This window comes from Equus quagga, chromosome 15, assembly GCF_021613505.1.
Source record: "Equus quagga isolate Etosha38 chromosome 15, UCLA_HA_Equagga_1.0, whole genome shotgun sequence".
In the NCBI taxonomy this organism is placed as follows: Eukaryota; Metazoa; Chordata; class Mammalia; order Perissodactyla; family Equidae; genus Equus; species Equus quagga.
In genome coordinates, this window is record NC_060281.1 from 77,908,691 (window position 1) to 77,929,850 (window position 21,160).

The following is a 21,160-nucleotide window of genomic DNA, read 5'->3' on the forward strand; positions in this document are numbered from 1 at the left end:
GGGGCTGAGAGAAAGCGGGGTGCGGGCAGGGTAAAACCCGTGGTGTTGGGGAGCGGGGCTGAGGGGAAAGGCGGGGCGACGAGGGCCAGGTACTTGGGGGTTGCGTGGTCTGAAGGGGAAATGAGTAAAAATGGGGGTGGCAGAAACGGGGCAGAGGGCACGCCAGCCACGGAAAACCTAGGGGACGTGGGGCTTAGGGGAAAACGGGGAGGGGGAACGGAGCTAAGCGGGAGTGGGGAGGAGGGTAATGGGTAAAAGAGGGGGTGTGCGGTGGGGCTGAAGGAAAAACGAGGGAGGGGGCACCGGATGGCACCAGTAGTGGAGGGGAGCTGAGGAGAAAACTGAGGGCGACGCGGCAGGGTGACACCCGCGGGAGGGGGGGACCAATAAAAAAGAGGTGGAGAGCAGGAGGAGGAGACTGGAATAAAAATGAGGACCTGAAGACACCAGGGATGGGGGATTGGGGAGACAAAAAGCTAACACGAGGAGAGAAGGGGGTTCGGGGACACAGAAGCGGGTGGAAAGCGGGGAGGGGAGTAATGAGGTTAAAGAGTAAAATGGGGACCTGGAGGCCAGGAGCCCAAGGGTTCAATGGGAGCCGAGGTGGAGGAGACCAACACCGGGGCTGGGGACCGCGTGCAGGGACAGAGGCAGGGGTGAGCTCGGCCCATTTCTTAAAAATGGGAACCCGAAAAAGCCCAGGGGAAAATGGAGAGTGAAACGGAGCATGCCAAGGTTAAAATGGGCGGTGAGAAAGCCTGGCCAGCAAGAGAAAAAGGGGGATCCCAAAAGTGGGGGTCCAAAGACGGACAAACGGGGTAAACGTGGGTGTGATCTCCGAGGGCTGAGGAGAAAGGGGGCAGGAAAGAAGTGCTCAGGGACGGCGGCGGCGAACAAGTCACTCGGGCAGAGGTAAAATGGGGACTCGGGCTTGGATTGAACACACAAGCACCGTTAAAATGGAGGGACTGGGTGAAAAAGAACGTGGGAAAGTGAGGTTAAGGTAGGAAACAGGAATTTGGTTAGAAAAGAAATGGGTTTAAAATGGGACAGTTGTGATGAGCTTAGAGAGCTTGGAGTAAAGTGAAAGGGGGAGAAGGGAATGACCTAAGAGGAAAGGCCTGGAACAGGAAGAGGGAATGGAATTGGGCAACCTCAAGTGAGGTGTCCTGGGGACTACAATTAGCTGAGCCCAGTGAAAAATCTCAAAAGCCATCAGCAACTATGGGACAGGACAGCTGCTATAAACTGTCTTTTCAGACAGACCCTCAGATGGTCCCTAACTCCTATCCTAGCCCTTTAATGTCAGAAAGCATGCAATCTGACCAAAAAGGGGCATGTGTTGGAGGATATGCAGGTAGAAAGGAATGGAAGAACACGTTCCTCAGGGAGATTAGGTAAAGTGAAAGTGTCTCAGTAGGTATAACCGGGTAGGTAACATCTACAAGTCATGGAAAAGAATAAAATGACAACAAGGACAATATTGTTACCGAGATTGGGGAAGCTAGTAAAAAAAAAAATTGGGGAAGGCAATCCCATTTCCCCAAATCTTTCAGTTTATTAATCAAGTCTAAATCAAGATCACGAAAGCACTTATTTAAAAATAACTTTATTCCAGAATCTTTTTTTAAAAATCCATATTGTAATCTCAGAACAAATTTCTCCCCAAACCCCGCCCACCCACCATCACCAAATTTGAAACTGTAAATAATGCAGAGGGACCTGCTTATTCTTTGCAGCAGTTCCTGGCCAGTCCCCTGGTGAGAAATACCAGTTGGCACTTACTGCATCATCATAAATTTCACCCAGCAACGGTGATTTTCCAGGTTTCAGTGCAAGGGTGATAGAAATTTTCCGTCATGCATTTTCTTGCTGCAATAATAGGGCCTGTATGTGCTTGTGAGAATTAGAGCCAATATCAAAGCCACAGGATTATGGGAGCCCCTTCCCTGGTGTCCACCAGATTTTGAAGAAAAGAAATGTGAGTTGTGATAGCCCTGAATTATTTATCTTCCTGGTTCTGATAAGCAGATCTCCTGGTCTCTGAGTTCATAATACATTCCGATAAGATTTTTCAAAAGCACAATGTAATAGCTTGGACTTTGCTACACAAGTCTGTCACCTACTGTCAACATGCTTGTGGATTTGGGGATGGGTTATCTCTTAAAGAAAAGAAAAGTCCTAATTCTTCAAAAATCCTTAAAACTTGAAGACCCCCAGCACCTGGGCTCTTAAGTGACGCAGCCACATTAATGTGTTCACAGGGCTCAGATAGCAGTGACAGCAGTCACAGCTCTGCTGGTCAAAGGTTTATGGTGTTTGGCACCAAGACCCTGACACTCCCATTTGCTAGTGGAAAAAACCCTGCCTCGAAGATTTTCTATTGTGTGTGTGTGCAAGAGAAGAGGAAGTGGCAGAAAGCATCTCAGTGATCTTGCAAATTATTCTTTGTGTTCCCAACTAGGGATTTTTTTCCTACAGTTTTTTTTCCTTTTTTTAAATATGGTTGCCTCTGCATAATCGACTCTCAGATTCAGGAGCGTACTGATGAAGACTAAAGGAGAGACTAGCTCAGTGTTCAGTGACTTCAGAAGCAACCTATCTTCAGCATCTTGTTCTGAAATGACACTAACTGAGACTGGGTGGAGTGGTTCAGTTCGTGAGGTACCAGGCAGCGAAGACCCAGCCCACAAGAACTGCAGTTCACAGCTATTCCTGAGGGGCGAACGTTGCAGCCAGCTCCTGAGCTGCCCAGCGTTCCGAGCTGGGGACAGGGCTCACTTCTAGTGATTTGCTTAGTTTAGTCCCTTCATCCAAGAAAACCGATACCCAACCACACCCGCAGAGTAACCCTGCGGATAACCAGCTGCTCACCTTAGGAGTCCCAGTGCCTGTAATTGGAGAAAGGAGGTTCTCCTTGAAGCCCTAGGTTTTGTCCATCAGAACAGGGTATGCAACATTAAAGAGTGCAAATTCAAGTCAGATTTTCATGTTTAGCGCATATCCTTTGCTAAGGTCCCTAACATTTAAGAGATTTGGATGAAATCAGAAAAATAAATCTCTAAATTGTACAGGGATTTATTGGAAACATCAGCAGCTTAAACTCATCACATGTTATTTTCTTTTGAAACTTAGTATTACGGATCAGTGTATCCTCCTAATATCCTTAAATAGGAAGGAAACAAGTTTTCCCATTTCCAAGAGTGAGAAACCGGCCAGATGAGCTGGTCTGCCCAAGGAGTACTTTATCACCGAGATACTCCATTACAAAACATTCCTCCTGCCTCCTTTCAAAGCCACAGGGGAAAGGAAGAATGGGAAAGTCTGAAAGCTAACTGTGCATCACTCAAGAGGCTTCTGTATAAATATGAAACTCTGGAAAATGTGAGGTGTCAATGAAAGGCACTTCCTCGTATGGGCCTCTACCTCTTTGGAAAAGAATTGTATCTCCAGGGAAGCAAAAACCATCAGGAGAGCTCTACTAATGCCCTCAGTGGAAACCATGCTACAAAGAAGGAAGAAAAGATGAAAGGCCCAGGCAGCAGCTCGCAGCTTACAGCTGACGGTTTTTTTCCACTAGGGAAGGCAAAGGAGCAGATAACTAACATCCTTTGAGCACCTCTTAGGCACTTTCACATCCAAAAGTACCTCGTTTAGTCCTCACCACAGCCCTGGAAGGTAGGTGTGAGTTCACCTGTTTCATAGATGAGGAAATTGAGGCCCAAGGGAGAGGAAAAGCAACCTGCGCCACCCCACAAAACAAGTCAGGGGCAGGGCACAGAATCAAGACTGAGTGTCCAACTGCAAAACCCGAACCAAATGGCCTCCCTCTGATGAGCATCAGTAGCTGACACCACCTCCTCACCTTTTCCAGGGAGCTGACATTTCTCTGGTTTCTCAGCTCACCTGGGCAGTGAAAAAGTGTCCTTGTCACCCCAGGCTAGTCCCTGTGTGCTGGGGCTGGGTGGTTACAGACCTTTAATAGTGGCAAAGGGCACTGGGCCAAGTGCCTCCCCCTACTCCTGTCCCTACAAGTCAGCATCAGTCAACCTGGACAAAGCCAGGAGTCACAGGGAAAGGGGCATCTCAGACGCCAAATGCAGCTGTCCCTGACACGCTGCCTGTTCCCAAAGCTTTTTAACATCCTTGAGAAAACTTACAGCACGTCAAGCCAATTTAGGAAAAAAATGTCAGGAAAAGTGTGTGTGTGTCTTTCCTTTTTACCAAGTCCCCCAAACCTTTTGAAGCCCTCAGGCAGGGGTGCAGGTCAAGTCAAAGCAGAATGCAAAGCTCATCTTCAACGTAGCTTTCCAAGCTCTCAAGACAGGATAGTGAAGGACAGTTCTCTTCTTCAAACTGGCCTGTCCTGTTCTTGAACGATGTCACTCTGCTGCTCACTGCTGTCGTCTGTACGGAGGGAAAAATAGATGCGACTCTGAGTGATCTCAGCAGGATGACTCTGTTTTCACTGTCAGTCTTCCAACATCTCGATTTCCAGGCCTTTACTGCTGTGCCTCAGAATTGGATTTCACGGAGGGGCAGGTAGAGCAGGGGCTGTACTTCCCTTTCACCTGTTCTTCTCACTCAGAAGGCTCTAGGCTTGCCTGACGCTGTCCACGCTTCATACTCTTGGCTCATGTCATGCCCCTCACCTACAACGCCCTCTCTCCTGCTTATTCAAACTCAACCGTCCTGAGAGACGTGCCTCATATCCCGCTTCTTCCATAAAACTTCTCCCAACCAACGCGCCCCTCAAGACTCTCATCTTACTCTGAAGTCCTGTAGTTTTTAAACGTATCATCCATTAGGCAATTAATCAAATTCCTCCTTGTGACAGCTCCCCTGCTGCTCTCTCACAGTGTTGGTTAGATCTTGCTTCCATTTTTATTTTCCCCACGTGTTTTGGTCTGTTCACACTAACTGGTCTCATAAAGCACCCTGCATGCAGATATCATCGGTCTTTCTTTTTTATTCCCTAGCAATGCCCATCTCGACCCTCTCCCAGAGCAGGCCTTTGTTAAATGTTTGTCAATTTAATTGTCCTGTTGGCAGTTGACAGTAGATTCTCAGGCTCTAGATTAAACTTTAACTATCTTCCCAAGCCTTTAAAAAACCATACTCACCCCTAGAGATTTCCTACTGGGAAGCTCACCACAACCCACCAGAGTGCTTTTAAGGAAAAAGAGCTTACCTTGCAGAGCCTGGAGTCCATTGCCCATCCGGTCTACGTCCCCATTCACCAGTGCGGTCACTCTGTGAATGTGGCCATGCTTGTGTATTTCTTTTGGCAACTCCTCCCTCTCATTTGCGTCCTCCTCCTCCACTCCTGCAGCATCTTCCTCCTCCTCCACCTCTTCCTCTTCTGAATCCACCAAAACCATGACATCATTCATGTCTTGCCCCCTAATTTCCAAAGGGGAAGAAATAATCAGGAAGATACCCTGTTTTTTCCAACGTCAGCCCTCGCTGAATAGGAAATACTAGATTCTTTACAACCCCTTTGGTAACGTGGAAAATTATTCATGCATTGAACTTGGGTAAGTCACAAGACGACAGTGTGATTGTAACTTCTGAAGAAGATGCTACCACAGGTTGTTACAGATAATCCTATCTTTTCCTGGGTGAGTTTTATCCCTCCCCCCTGGCTCCTCTGGCAGGTCACCTCATTGTCCCAGGCACCTACCTACCATTTTGAGGCTCCCGTCAAAACAAGTACACAAGTGTTCTGCTCCTTTCCTGAAATGCCCTTATTTCTGCTCCACTTACTGAATTTTTTCCTCCTCTTTGTTATTCAAGGCCCAGGTAAAGTCCTCTCCCTCCCCCTGAAGCCCTGAACTACGACCACATTTGGAGTCCGTGGCCAGCGGTTTAGCATTTAGTTCTCTAGTTCATTACTGGTGTTGCCGACCCAGCCAGACTGTACATTTCTAAAGGAAGGAAGAACCCATGCCATGGGCCAGTCACAGTCCTAGGAGCATCACATTCTCATTTAATCATCACAGTCTTCCTGTGGGAAACAGATAAGGAGGCAAAGGCTCAGAGAAGGTCAGGATTTTCCGTGATATCAAGGCTTGGGAACTGCAAAGCTGCGATTTGAACTAAGGTCCACTAACCCCAAAGCCTTTTCCCACTAGGCCACCCTACCACCTCCTCTGAGAAATAAGCCTGGGAATGACACACTGACTGGGAGCATGGCCCTCAAATATGGGGGGGGGGGGGAGGTACATTTTCCCATGAAAGATGGTCCCAGAACAACAGTATCCCATTATTATGAATGGGTAAAGAGAAACAAAGAGAAAAGTTCTTTGTTCCCACTCAGATTCTCCTTAGGAAATAAAATACATGAGTTCCATTTAGTAACTTTGCCCCTACTGAGGTTTCCTTTTGGGAGGGGCTTCTTGGCATGTTCAGACTAGTCTTCCAAAACATGTTGGAACCCTATGACTTATTCTTCCTTTTAGCTCTTTTTAGAAAATTGGATAAAATAAATGCATGAATGACTGGGCTCAATACGTACACGCTGTCTTCATGCCTCAGTGACAGACCAGCAATGTGCCTTGCCCTGAGATCTGGCATTGTAAAAAGAGCACAGACTTTGGAATCAGTCAGACCTGGGTCTGAATGCAAGCATTGCTGTTTACTTCCTGGATGAGCTCGCAGAAATTACTTCACTAAGCCTCCAGCTCCTTGTCTGGAAAATGGAGATGCCTCTTCCACCATGAAGAGTTTATGAAAGGGTTTCCTTTTTTTTTTTTTTTTTGAGGAAGATTAGCCCTGAGCTAACATCTGCCAATCCTCCTCTTTTTGCTGAGGAAGACTGGCCCTGAGCTAGCATCCGTGCCCATCTTCCCCTACTTTATATGTGGGATGCCTGCCACAACATGGCTTAACAAGCGGTGCCATGTCCGCACCCAGGATCCGAACCAGTGAACCCTGGGGCTGCCAAAGCGGAACGTGCAAACTGTGAACCTGCTGCACCACTGGGCTAGCCTTTGAAAGGGTTTCTAATAATGCCTAATGAAGCCCCTAGCCCAGTGACTGACAGCTGGTGGGTTGTCAATGATAGTTGCTATTACTGTTCTTATGAAGGAAACAAAACAACAGTGAAGAAAGATCATGGAAAAAGGGTTTTTGATTTGATTTTAGGGAATACTCACCTGAAAGTGTTTCCTACTGCAGGGAGAAAGGAAAAAAAATTAATATCCAAGAACATCTATTTCAGCCTCAGAAGTTTTTAATCTATGTAACATTTACAAAACAATGGACAATGAGAAAACTGACCCAAAATGAGAGGTGGCAGGTGTTAGGAAGGATTGAGTGCTTCACTGTTACACATCTGGACCCACTGAAGAAGCCTATAGAATGGGACTTCAGGTGGAGACAAAGCAGGGCCTCCTTCCCCCACCCACACCCTTTCAAGAAGCCTGAAAGATAAGCAGAGGGACCCCAGAAGTCCTTACCTTTCCAGCAGAACACAGGGCTGTAATACAACATAAGCCCTGAGATAATGGCCAGTCCCAGCAGAAGAAGGCTCACGATAGTGCCCACAATTCCACCAATATTTAAAGGTTCTGTAAAGACAAATTACACCATTGACTCTTCCCCGTGATACACATGCAGCTAGGAGAGCAACACCTCTCGTCCTCTGCCTGGGTCCTAGTCTTATTTTGGTCTCATGACCTTGGGCAAAGTATATGAAATCTCTGTAAAGCAAGATAAATGTCTTCCTCAGATAGTTTGTGGGACTCAAATGAAGCATGTAATGCAAAAGAACATTGGGAAGTTAAAATTTCTATGTGTCCATTAGGCATCAAGACTGTTTATAAGACAGAAATTAAGGGCATGAGTTACTGGTGCCATGATAAACAGTATCAATGGAACAGAATAGAGAATCCAAAACAGGCCCACACATAAAAGGAAACTTGATATATGACAGATTAATAAGTAAAAGAGGAACTACTCAAGAAACGGTGTTGGAACAAATGGTTATCCAAATTTGGGGGCAAGGAGAAACTTGATCCCTACCTCACACCATTCACAAAAGTCAATTCTAGATGGATTAAAGATTTAACTGTGAAAGGCAAATGTTAAAACTTTTAGAAGAAAGTGTGGAGAATATCTTCATGACTGTGGGATAGATAAGGAATTCTTACATCACAAAAATTGCTAACGATCTAAGAAAAGATTCATAAAATCAGCTACATTAAAGTAAGAACATCTGCTAATCAAAGGATACCATAAAGAGAAAAAGACAAACAACAAATGGAAGGAAATATTTGTAACACATAAAACTAACGAGGAATTCATATCTGGAATTTCTAACAAACTCCTACCTAACTATAAGAAAGGGGAAACTGTCAAAGACAGAAATATGTATTTCTCAGAGAAACATAAATAACAAATAAACATGAAATAACTTTCAGACTTTTTAGTAACCAGGGAAATTCAAATTAGAACCAGAGTGAGATTCCATTTTACACCTACTTGATAGGCAAAATCACAAAGCCTACGGGTGAAATCGTGGAACAACTCAACACTCTTATGTACTGCTGTTGCAAATGGAAATTGGTACAACCACTTTGGAAAATAATCTGGTGTCATCTCAAAGACAAAAATGCACATAACCTATAACCCTTCATTTCTACTCCTTGTAGATATCCTAGAGAAATATTTGCCTGGGGACTGGTATATAAGTACACAAGGAGCTGGGTAAAAGAATTTCATAGCAACACTGTTAGTTCATCACAACAAAAACATCAGAAACAGCACAAATGTCCATCAGCAGGAAAATTAGTAACTTAGTTGTGGAATAGTGACACTGGGAAGTTATAAAGCGTTGAAGAGTTATAAAGTATAATTACATCAGCATGAATAAATCCTAGAAACAAAGTGTGGAGTGAAAAAAGCAAGTCATAAAAGACTACATTTGTATGATAACCATTTTTTAAAAACTCAAAAACAAAAATAAACAATATATTATTTAGAAATGCACACACATGTAGTAAAGTTTTTCTTAAAACATGAAATTCAGGATAGTGGTTATCTTTTTCAGGAGGCCCAGGTGGAGACTGAAAAGGGGCCTACAGGTAGGGTTGATAAAATACAGGATGCCCACTTAAATCTGGATTTTGGATAAACAACAACAAAGTTTTTAGAATAAGTATGTCCCATGCAATATTTGGGACATACTTACACTATAAAAATTCTTCTTTGTTTTTCTGAAATGCAAAGTTAAGTGGGCATTCTGTGGTTTTGTTGTTGTTGTTTTCTAAATCTGGCCACCTACAGGTAATTTAGCAATGTTGCCACTGTTCTAATGTCTTAAGTGGAATGGGAGTTTCTTGGGTGTTCATTTTGCTATTATGCTTCACAACTTACATTTTATATATAGATATTTTTATATATGTATATATTTCATTTTAATATATATTTTTTACATTTATATTTTTTCTAATATATATATTCCTTCCTTTGGGATACACAGATGTTAAGTAGTTTTTTTTATCCCTATGCAAATGTTAGAGATTTAGGACTGAACAATAACTTTTCCTATCCCTTTTGTCAAGCCACAGGCAAGCAGGTATGCCTTCTCCCAGGTGGCAGTGACCCACGTGCAAGGAAGAAGCAGCTGTCCCCATGCTGGTACCGGGTCCTCTGAAGCTCTCAAACCTCCTCTTTTGGGGCCACTTCCACCACTCACCTTTCACGCTCAGCCAGATGTCCACCTCCCTCACCCCCACGGGGTTCTCAGCCCGGCAGACATAGTAGCCCTCATCCAGGTCCTGGGAGCAGTTGCGGATGGTGAGGGTGGACCTCTGGCCATTCTGGGTGATGAGATAGTGGCTGTTGGGCTGGATGACTACCTCGGGCTGGGTGAGGTTCCTCAGCCACAGGATCTTGGCAGAGGGGTAGGCTCCAGACACTTTGCAGGTGAGTGTCACATTACCCCCTGTGAAGCAAGTCTTCATGGGCTCAGAGAGAAGGGAGGGGCTCCCTGGCAGTGAAAGAAAGTAAAGAAAGACATATGTTTAAGGAGATCCAAGGAGTCGCCTGAGATTTTCAAGAATATTCTTTCGTTCCTGACAAAGCATCTCCAGGAATTTCTGTACCACACCTGGTGTTATCTAATAATAAAAGCTGTCATTTACTGAGCACTGACTATGGGCTAGGCACTGTTACACATATTAACCCAATTAGTTCTCACAACTACTCTGTCATTATCCCCATTTTGCAGATGCGGAAACCGAGGTACAGAGAAAGTTAAGTAACTTGCTCAAAGTCAATACAACTAAATAAGTGGTGCAGCTAGGATTTAGGGTCACCAACTGTCCTGGTTCGCCCAAGACTGAGGGCGTTCCCGAGACTTGGGGCTTTCGATGCTAAAGCTGGGAAAGTCTTGGGCAAACCAAGATGAGTTGGTTACTGAGTGTGAGATTGGAAGCCAAGGAATCAGGCTTTTTGTAGTCCACACTCCTTACTTCTATGCTATACGCTTCTATGTCCAATAACCACACTGATCATATGAAAAATGGGCACGCAGCCTGACAAGGATATTCAAGAGGACAACAGGGCAGCTGTATTAGTTTCCTAGTGCTGCCGTAACAAATTGCTACCAACAGTGGCTTCAAACAACACAAATTTATCCTTTCACAGTTCTGGAGGTCAGAAGTTGGAAACGATCTCATGGGGCTAAAATCCAGGGGTTGGCAGAGCTAGTTCCTTCTAGGAGCTCGAAGGGCGAACCTGTTTCCCTGCTTTTTCAACTTGGAGAAGTCGCTTGCATTCTTTGGATCGTGGCTCCTTGCATCACTCCGACCTCTCGCATCTTTTATCACATCTCCTACTATTGAGCCTGACCCTTCTGCCTCCCTCTTATAAGGACCCTTGGGATTACACTGGGCCCACCCATCTCAAAATTCTTAATTTAATCACATCTGCAAAGCCCCTTTTGGCATGTAAGGTAATATATTCACAGGTTCCGGGGATTAGGACATGGATGTCTTTGGGGGCCCATTATTCTGTCTGTCCTAGAAAACTCAGAATGCATGTCTCTGTGGCCTTGGGGTCTGATTTGAATAGGATGTGGGGAGCTGTAAGGTCTACCATAGTGATCCAATTGTTTTCTTTGCATAAGAAGCCCTTCCCCAAAATGCAAACCCTCCTGGGAAGCAGATCATCTTGGGGGACTTATTAAGTCCATATTTTCAGCAGCTGAGGGATACGGAGTGGCATGCTGGGTTCCTGCCCGGGAGAGTGAAACTGCATGCTTCCCCTTGGCAGTCGTTCTGAGAATCTAGGGTTTCACTGCTGGCGTCCTGGGAACGGGAGGGGGGAGGCATGGGAGTGTGGAATAGCCCCAGAGCCTCTCTCTCCAGGTCAGGTCAACAAGAGAAGCCCCCAAACCTAGTTCTGCTCAGGAAATTCACATGTGAGCACCCCTTCTTGGATCAACATTTAGGTTCCCCCCATGTTGCTCAATTGTACCTTCCCCTCTCTGTGGTTAACCCGAATTTCCTTTGGGGTCATAAAGCCAGCAGCAGTGACAAGCCTTATTGGTATGTTTGTATTTGAGGGCCCCCAAACCAAAGTTTGACACCCTCATCATTTATTAAAAGCAAAACAAATAATCCCCCTGGTGGGCCCCTCTGCCCCCAAACAAATGTCACGTACATGAATGTACTTTTGCCAAACAGAGCATTCACTCCTCAGAAAGCTCTGAGTCACCCATCCAGCTACTGTGGCACTTATAAATTCAAGGAGTTTAGCTTAAGAGGATGCTGTGTGCAAGGGTCGGGTCAGGGGTTGGGGCGGTGGGGGTGGGTGATGCAGGGCCCTCAGGGATCCGGAAGATGGCCAACATACTGGGGCCTTCACATACTGGGCTGGCTAATGTTGCAGCCTGTCATGAATTGAATTGGTTTCTTCAGTCTAGGGACCTACAAGCCATAAGAGAGCTCTGGGTAGCAGGACTTCCTGAAAGCATCATTTTGGGGGCTACGCTCTTCTGCATCCCTGAGGTGTGAACATTAATATTACCTTTCAATGACTTAATAGTCCTCCCAAGTGAAATGATCCAGAGACTCTCCCCAAGGGCACTGCTACTGGAAGTGTGGTCTGAGGACCAAGCAGCCTTAGCACTTCCGGGCACTAGTTAGAAATGCAGAGGCTTGGGCCCACCCCAGACCTAGAGAGTCAGAATCTGCATTTTAATCAGACCCCCAGGTGACTCGTATGCACATCAAGGCTGGACTCAAGTGCTCATGAAGGGAGGAGGTGAAATATGGACATTGTCAGAGTCAAAAAAGTTCCAGGCTCTTGTGCCTGCTTCCCATACTCCTGGAATTGGGAAAACTTCTGGTCAGCTCCCTTCCGCAGACACATTTCTTAATCTTGAGCACATATCTAAGTTCAAATTACTGGCCAAGTCTCAAGGCCACAGGAATGATGATTTAGGCAAGATATGCAAATAAAATGGAAGGGTGGGGGGAAAAGACACAAAGCTCATCAGCTGCCTCTGCCATTTTCCCCCTCTCTCAGCATCAGTCCATCATTTATCCACTTCCTGGAACTTACTGTCCACAACACACTTCGGGAGTCTTCATTATGTTCCACTCTGGACATGTGCACTGCTTTCCGGCTGCAGGCATCTGGGCAAGTCCATTGCCTCAGTTCCACCATCCACAAAATGGAGGGTAGCAGGTTGAACAGCATTCTCCCAAAATTCATGTCCACCCGGAACCCCAGAATGAGATCTTATTTGGAAATAAGGTCTTTGTAGATGTAATTAGTTAAGGATCTCAAGATGAAATCATCCTGGATTAAGGGTGGGCCCTAAATCCAATGACTGTATCTTAGAAGAAGAAGAGAAGACAACAGAGATACGCACACAGAGGAGAAGGCCATGTGGTGATGGAGGCGGACAGAAATTGGAGTGATGCAGCCACAAGGCAAGGAACGCCTGGAGCCACCAGCTGGAAGAGACAAGGAAGGCAAGAAAGGAGCTTGGAGCCTTCCATGGAGGCATAGCCCTAGAGATACCTTGATTTTAGATTTCTAGCCTCCAGAACTGTGAGAAAATAAATTTCTGTTTATTTTAAGCCACAAAGTTTGTGGTACTTTGTTATGGCTGCCCCAGGAAACTACTAAAGGCAATAATATGAGCACTCACTGGACAGCTTATTTTCAACAAAGAACCAAAAACACACAATGGAGAAAGCAAAGTCTCGTCAATGAATGGTGTTGGGACAACTGGACGGCCACATGCAAAAGAATGAAAGTAGACCATTATCTTGCACCATACACAAAAATTACGTCAAATGGAAAAGACTTGAATGTAAGACCTGAAACCATAAAACTCCTAGAAGAAATATAGACAGCACACTCTTTAACATCAGTCTTAGCAGTATCTTTTTGAATACCATGTCTCCTCAGGCAAGGGAAACAAAAGAAAAAATAAACATATGGGACTATATCAAACTAAAAAGGCTCCGCACAGCAAAGGAAACCATCAACAAAAAAGACAGCCCACCAACTGGGAGAAAATCCTATATCTGATAAGGGGATAATATCCAAAATGTATAAAGAACTCACACAACTCAACAGCAACAAAAATGAACAACCTGATCAAAAAATGGGCAGAGGATGTGAACAGACATTTTTCCAAAGAAGATATACAGATGGTCCACAGGCACGTGAAAAGATGTTCAGTATCACTAATTATTAGGGAAAAGCAAATCAAAACTATAGTGAGATATCACATCACACCCATCAGAATGGCTATAATTAACAAGACAAGAAATAACAAGTGTTGGAGAGGATGAGGAGAAAAAGGAACCCTCACACACTGCTGGTGGGAATGTAAATTGGTGCAGCCATGGAGATTTGTCAACATGGATGGCCCTTGAGGGTATTATGCTAAGTGAAATAGGCAGAAGGAGAAAGACAATTACTGTATGACTTCACTCATATGTGGAAAATAAACAAACACACACATAGATAAGGAGAACAGATTGGTGGTTACCAGAGAGGAAGTGGGTGAGGGGAGAGCAAAAGAGGTAAAGGGGCACATATGTATGGTGACGGATGGAAACTAGACTTTTAGACTTTTAGTGGGGAACATGATGCAGTCTATAGAGAAGTCAAAACATAATGATGTACACCTGAAATTTATATGTTATAAACCAATGTGACCTCAATAGAATAAAAAAATTAAAATTTGCTAAGAGAGTAGATCTTAGTTGTGTTCTTAATCTCAAAAAAATAGATTTAATAATAAAAAAGTGGGAGGAAACTTTCGGAGGTGATAGATATGTTTCTGTCATATACTGTGGCGATGGTTTCATAGATGTATACTTATCTTCAAACTCATTGAGTTGTATATATTAAATATGTACAGCTTATAAATGTCAATCATACATCAATAAAGTGGTTTTAAAAATAATATGAGCACTCAGCTTATAAAGGGTGACTATGAGGACTACATAAGATACTGTGTGGAGAACACTTAGCATAGCACCTTGCAGACAGTTGGCACTCAATAAATGTTAATGCACTCTTACTGTGATATTGCCGTTTCCCTGTTTCACATTTGTCAGATCAACCTCTCCATTTCAAGTCCTCTAAAGGCAAGTATTCTGGGTTCCCCTACAGTATCTGGGCACCGTGCTAAGTACCTAACTCCTACACAAAAAGATTTGCTGGATTAGGTGTGGAGGGTCTCGAGGGAGGGAAGGGCTCTGGAGTCAGACCAACCTGGGCTAAGCGCTGGCTCAGTCACTTAGAAGCTAGGTGATCTTGGGCAAGTTAGTTCACACAATGCCATTATCTGCAACTTACAAATCATCCTGTCTAATTTGCAGGCTATTGTGAGGATTACAAATAACACATTAATAATCAGGAAACAGGAAAAGACCTTCTGAGCTCAGAAACCTAAAACAGGACTGACAGAGGTGACCCTTTCAAAATCAGAAATTGCTCATCACTAACAGAAATGCCACAAATGTAGTTTAGGAGCAAAACATGCCAGAGAAACATCTATAACATGCATGACATTTCTATGAAATTAACTGACAAAGTTAATATGAAGTACTGTATGGAATATTAAGAAAAGATGAACAACCCAATAGAAAAATGGACAAGATAAGAACAGATAATTCACAGATGATATATAGGGAGCCAATACGCATACGAAAATTATCAACCCACTATTGATCAAAGAAACTCAAATTAAATCAATTACGCCATGTCTTACACAAATAGGAAAAGTCTAAAAAGTTAATTATAACACTCAATGTCAGTGGAAACGACATTGTCAGTGGAAATGACACTCAATGTCAGTGGAAAATACTAGGAAATGAGTACTTGCACAGTGTGTCTAGAGGGAGTGACTGCCAGCGGGTACAGGGTTTCTTTTTAGGGTGATGGAAATGTTCTGTAAAGAGATAGTGGTGATAGTAATACACCACTGTGTATACTGTGAGAGTAATACACCACACTAGTGGTGGTGTGTAGTAACACAACATTGTGAATATCCTAAAAACCACGGAATTACAGACTTTAAAATAGTGAAGTTTATGTTATGTGAATTATATGTCATTTAAAAAAATTGCAAAAAGTCAGTTGGGGCAGATCGGGCTCAGGGGCCATAGTTTGCCCACCCCTCTTCCAGCCTAGAAAGAGTCTTGGTCCCTTCGGTTGCCCAAGGCCAGATACAGTGCCTGACACAGAGGGGACACTTGGGACATGATTGCTGAATGTCAGTGGGAAGGGCCAACCATTTAAATATCACTTGCTGGGAAAACAAGCACCTCCTGGCATAGCAGGGCTGAATTCTCAGCACGTCTGCTCTCCACGGCGGCACCTCTGAGGCTTATCCTGATAAACTGTGAGGAAAAGCTCACCATGGCCAACAAAACTCAACACACTCTGGTCCTGCCTACCTGTTGTGTTAATTTCCTGTTAATTTTCTTGTAACAAAAGTACCACAAACTGGGTGGCTTAAAACAACAGAAATTTATTCTCTCACAGGTCAGAAGTCTGAGATCAAGGTGTCAGCAGGCTCGATTGCTCTCGAGGCTCTGAGAGAGAAACCATCCCAGGCCTCTCTCTCAGCTTCTGGTGGTTGCCAACAATCACTGGCATTCCTTGGCTTATAGATGTACCACTCCAGTCTCTGCATCTGTCATCACATGGCATTACCCCTGTGTGTCTGTGTCCAAATTTCCCTCTTCTTATAAGAACACCAGTTATTGGAATAGGGCCCACCCTAATCCTCATCTTACCTTAATCCTCATCTTACCTTAATCAACATCTGCAAAGACCATATTCCAAATATGGTCACAGACACAGGTACTCAGGATTCAGACTTGAACATACTTTTTGGGGGACACAATTCAACCACGACACCCATCCAGCCTTATCAGTACCTCACATATGGCACTCTGGCTACACTGGCCTCTCTCAGTTCCTCAGAGGCCACGTATATTTCCACCTCAGGGCCTTTGCATTTGCTGTCCCCTCTGCTTGGAATACTCAACCACAGATCTTCACCTGGCCAGCTCTTTCCCATCCTTTAGGTCTCAGTTCAAAATGTTTCTGCCACGAAGAGACCTTCCTGCCACCCTAGGAAGAGGGGCCCTCTTTCTTTAATATACTCTCTTTTACATACTTCGTTTTATTCTCCTCATAATTATCATCACTATCTGAACCTATATTATTTGTTTTGTATTTTTTGTCTTCTCCCACCTGCACTCCACCCACAAGAATTTATGTTCTGTGAAAGAGGAATGGTTGTAGTTTTAAAAATATGTCCAGAAAATTCTTTGATACTTCTCCCTTCAAAAAATGGAGCCTGGGGGGGCTGGCCCCGTGGCCGAGTGGTTAAGTTCGCGCGCTCCGCTGCAGGTGGCCCAGTGTTTCGTTGGTTCAAATCCTGGGCGCGGACATGGCACTGCTCATCAAACCACGCTGAGGCGGCGTCCCACATGCCACAACTAGAAGAACCCACAACGAAGAATATACAACTATGTACTGGGGAGCTTTGGGGAGAAAAAGGAAAAAAATAAAATCTTTAAAAAAAAAAAAAATGGAGCCTAGGGGCCGCCCCCATGGCCGAGTGGTTAAGTTCGTGTGCTCTGCTTCAGCGGCCCTGCGTTTCACCAGTTCGGATCCTGGGTGCAGACCCAGCACCGCTCATCGGGCCATACTGAGGCAGCATCCCACACAGCAGAGCCAGAAGGACCTACCACTAGAATATACAACTGTGTACTGGGGGGCTTTGGGGAGGATAAGAAGAAGGAAAAAAGAAAGATTGGCAACAGATGTTAGCTCAGGACAATCTTTAAAAAAAGAAAATGGGGGGCCAGCCCAGTGGAGCAGTGGTTAAGTGCGCACATTCCGCTTCGGTGGCCCAGGGTTCGCCAGTTCAGATCCGGGTGCGGACATGGCACCACTTGGCAAGCCATGCTGTGGCAGGCGTCCCACATATAAAGTGGAGGAAGATGGGCACGGATGTTAGCTCAGGGCCAGTCTTCCTCAGTGAAAAGAGGAGGATTGGCAGCAGTTAGCTCAGGGATAATCTTCCTCAAAAAAAAAAAAAAAGGAAAATGGAGCTTAATACTTCCTGCACCCTTTCAAAGTGGACCCAGACTTAGTGACTCACTTCTAATGAATAGTATGTGGTGGAAGGGATGTCATGTGACTTCTGAGGCTAGGTCATAAAAAGGATAGGATCTGCCTGGCTCACGCCCTCTTGCATCACTTGCTCTGGGGGCAGCCAGCTGCCATGTTGTGAGGACACTTAAGCAGCCGTGTGGAGAGGCCCACACGGTGAGGAAGCAACTTGCCAGCTGTATGATCCTTCGAAGTGGATCTTTCAGATGATTTCAGCCCTCCTCTTTCAGCTGAGTCTCCAGGCATCATGGAGCTGAGACACACCATCCCCACAATGCCTGTCTGCGTTTCTGGCCCACAGAAATAGTGAGAGAATAAATGACTTGTTATTTTAAGCCATTAAGTTTGGTGGTAATTTGTTACATAACAGGAGGTAACTAATAAATGAACCTTGTCCGTCTTGTTCACTGCTCCATCTCCAGCACCTAGAAACTGTGCCTGGCACAGAGCAGGTGCTCAGTGAGTATTTGACAAGTGAAAAACAGCTTGGACTAGGACCAAGAAGCTTGGTTAAGCATTTTTAAGTTTGAAAGGAAGGAAACAAAGCAAAAGAAAGGAAGAAATGGAAGGAATTCAGTTCATTCTGACACCCTGGGATTTCTTTCCTAGACCTTCTTTTAAATGGTCCTCCCAGAAGAAAGGAAGGTGGGTGGACCCCAACCCCAGGACAAGGCAAGCCAGACTCACTGATCTGTACCACACAGCTGGCTCCTGACTCTGGCCCCACTACGTGGCTCCCAACACACTTGAACTTCTTGCCATCCGACAGTTGGGACTGGTTCAGCATCTCCACCCCCAGTTTTGATGAGCCCACGACAACACCTCCTGGCTCTTCTGTCCACAGAAAGTCTGGGTCTGGGTATCCCCCGTCCCAGCGACAGGTGAGCTGCAGCTTGAACAATCCTGGTGACATCTCTGCCCAGCACTGAGGAGCTGATGGAGGGGGGTCTGCAAAACACCAGAGGACGTGGGCTTAATCACAGACTCAAGACAAGCCATTGGGCTGGCTCTCAAGCTTAGAGAGCCAGGGTATCAGAGAAACATCCACCCCAGTTAGGGTACCTTGAAATAGCTGCCAGCACAAATGAGTGCCTGACAATAGTCAGGTTTTCTCTGTTGGGTGTTAAATCTCCAAGGGGGACATGGGCCTATTTATCGTTGCATTTCTCGCTAGCCACATGTGGCTATTTAAATTTAATTACAAATTTAGTTCTTCTATCACACTACCCACATTTTAAGAGCTCAGTAATCACACATGGTGGGTGGCTACTGTATCAGATCACACAGAATAGAACATTTCCATCATCATGGAAAGTTCTACTGGACAGTGCTGATCCCTAGAGGGAGTTACAGGTGGGAGGGGGACAGATTCACCCCCACCCCCAACATATACTTCCTTTTTATTATGTGCATGTATTATTAAAACACACATAAAAACTTAATAAGTTACAAACCTGTAAATCCAATACATGTATTAATAACTATAAAAATTCATATATATTATAAATGTATATACTATGTATATATTATGTATGTAATCAAATATTTTTATAGATTTTATATAATATCCATAAATAGAAATAAATTTGGATCTTACATGGATGAATAGATATGTGGCATCTACAAGAAAAATTATTGGAAATATACCAAAATAATGGTTAGAGTACAAGTGATTCTTTTCTTCTTTATACAGTCATGCATTGCTTAACGACAAGGATACATTCTAAGAAATGTGTTGTTAGGCGATTTCATCATTGTGTGAACACGTAGAGTGTACTTACACAAACCTAGATGGCACAGCCTACTACACACCTAGGTTCTATGGTACTAATCTTACGGGACCACCCTCGTATATGTAGTCTGTCTCTAACTGAAACGTCATTATGCGGCATGGGACTGTATTCATTTATATTTCCAACAGCAAGCACATTTGACTTTATATACAATAAATGTCATTTATGACAGAGAACATAGAGACACATAAAAGTTCTGAATAACATGAATTAAATAATGTGTCATTATCCTGCCCACTAATTTGTTGTTCTGATGTTCCCTTTGGTTAGCATCGATTATGAGTATACTCAGCGTGTCTACAGTTATTTTCGTTTGGGAAATTTGTGTCTAAATGCATTTGGTAATTTCCTCACCCCAAAAATAAAGATTCATGCTGGTTCCTAACAGTGCTAGAGGGCCCAGGCTTCAGGAATAGAGTGCATGAGGATAGATAAATGAATAAACAAATTGTGGTCTATCCATATAACAGAATATTATTCAACCATAAAAAGAAAGGCAGTACTGACACATGCTACAACATGGATGAATCTCAAAAACTTGATGCTAAGAGAAAGAAGCCAGTCACAAAAGGCCACATAGTGTCTGATTCCGTTTATATGGAATGTCCAGAGCAGGCGCATACGTGGAGCTTGAACAGATTGGCGGGTGCCAGGGGCTGAGGGGGAAGAGGGGATGGAGGGACTGCTTAATGGATACGGGATTTCCATTCGGGGTGATGAAGATGTTCTGGAACTAGATAGAGGTGATGGCTGCACAACATTGTGAATGTACTAAATGCCACTGAGTTGTACATTTTAAAATGGTTAATGTTATGGACTTTCATCTCAATTAAAAAAAAAAAGCATTAAGCTAGGCATTAATTCCCTCTCTGGCTCACAGGGACTCTTCTGTACCCCTACTTAGCAGCAAGCTTCTAGAAGAGGTGACTCCCTCTCTGACATGCAGCCCCTGGGTGTGTCCGTGTATGCTGAAGCATGGTAGGACTCATGCAGCGGGCACACCTTTGTCGACAAAAGGAAGAGGCACAAACATGCAGTTCACAAAGGGTCAAGGAGAGGAAGTGGGGGCAGGGAGTGCTGCTTACGCACAGTAGACAAGGAGCTCAGTGGTCACCTTTCGATGCCTCCCACTGAGCATGTTCATAGCCGAACAGGTGTAGTTCCCTTGGAGGTTTCTCGACATCAGCAGCAGAGTGAAACAGCTGACCGTCAGGTTGTTTCCAAAGGGCTCGTTCCTGGAATGCGGGGCCTGGAACCACCACTCCACCATAGGTGAAGGCCGGGAGTTGCTCCTGCAGCTGAAATCCACCTGGGAGCCCTGGGCTGCATAGAGGGTGCCGTTGGGGAGCGAGCCGGTGGTGGAAATGTTGACTTCAAGCTGATAGGGGCCGCCTGAGAAGAACAGGGGGGATGGGGAAGACCTGAGAGTTCATTTGAGCTCCAGCAGACACAAATGATCAGGAAGCAGCCAATGAGGACAATATGGAATACTTACTATGTGACAAATGCTATGCTAAGTGCCCTTATGGCAAGTACCCTTATTTAATCCTGAGTGATTACGTGAGACTTATCGGGGCTATCAATCCTTATAGAAAAGGGAATATGCGAATTGCTCCTCTTCAAAAACACTGGTGAATGGAAAGGCTATCTGTGCACTAAAGAGCTGACACTGCAGGCCTGAGTCTGCTGTCCTTAGA

At 44.6% G+C, this 21,160-nt stretch overlaps 1 protein-coding gene across 2 annotated transcripts in view; it reads right to left on the bottom strand.

Annotated features, from left to right (window-relative positions):
* Window positions 1–1,659: 1,659 nt before the first annotated feature.
* The window catches only part of VSIG10 (V-set and immunoglobulin domain containing 10), a 38,937-nt gene continuing 19,436 nt past the window's right edge, over window positions 1,660–21,160 (bottom strand). For both annotated transcript variants that reach the window (XM_046640345.1, XM_046640344.1), the window contains 7 exons: window positions 20,553–20,855; window positions 18,358–18,618; window positions 9,701–9,994; window positions 7,461–7,571; window positions 7,158–7,173; window positions 5,192–5,403; window positions 1,660–4,407 (listed from right to left, as the gene is read on the bottom strand). In XM_046640345.1, the coding sequence (XP_046496301.1) occupies window positions 4,352–4,407; window positions 5,192–5,403; window positions 7,158–7,173; window positions 7,461–7,571; window positions 9,701–9,994; window positions 18,358–18,618; window positions 20,553–20,855 (1,253 nt within the window). In that variant the 3' untranslated portion in view covers window positions 1,660–4,351. The remainder of the gene's footprint in view (window positions 4,408–5,191; window positions 5,404–7,157; window positions 7,174–7,460; window positions 7,572–9,700; window positions 9,995–18,357; window positions 18,619–20,552; window positions 20,856–21,160) is intronic.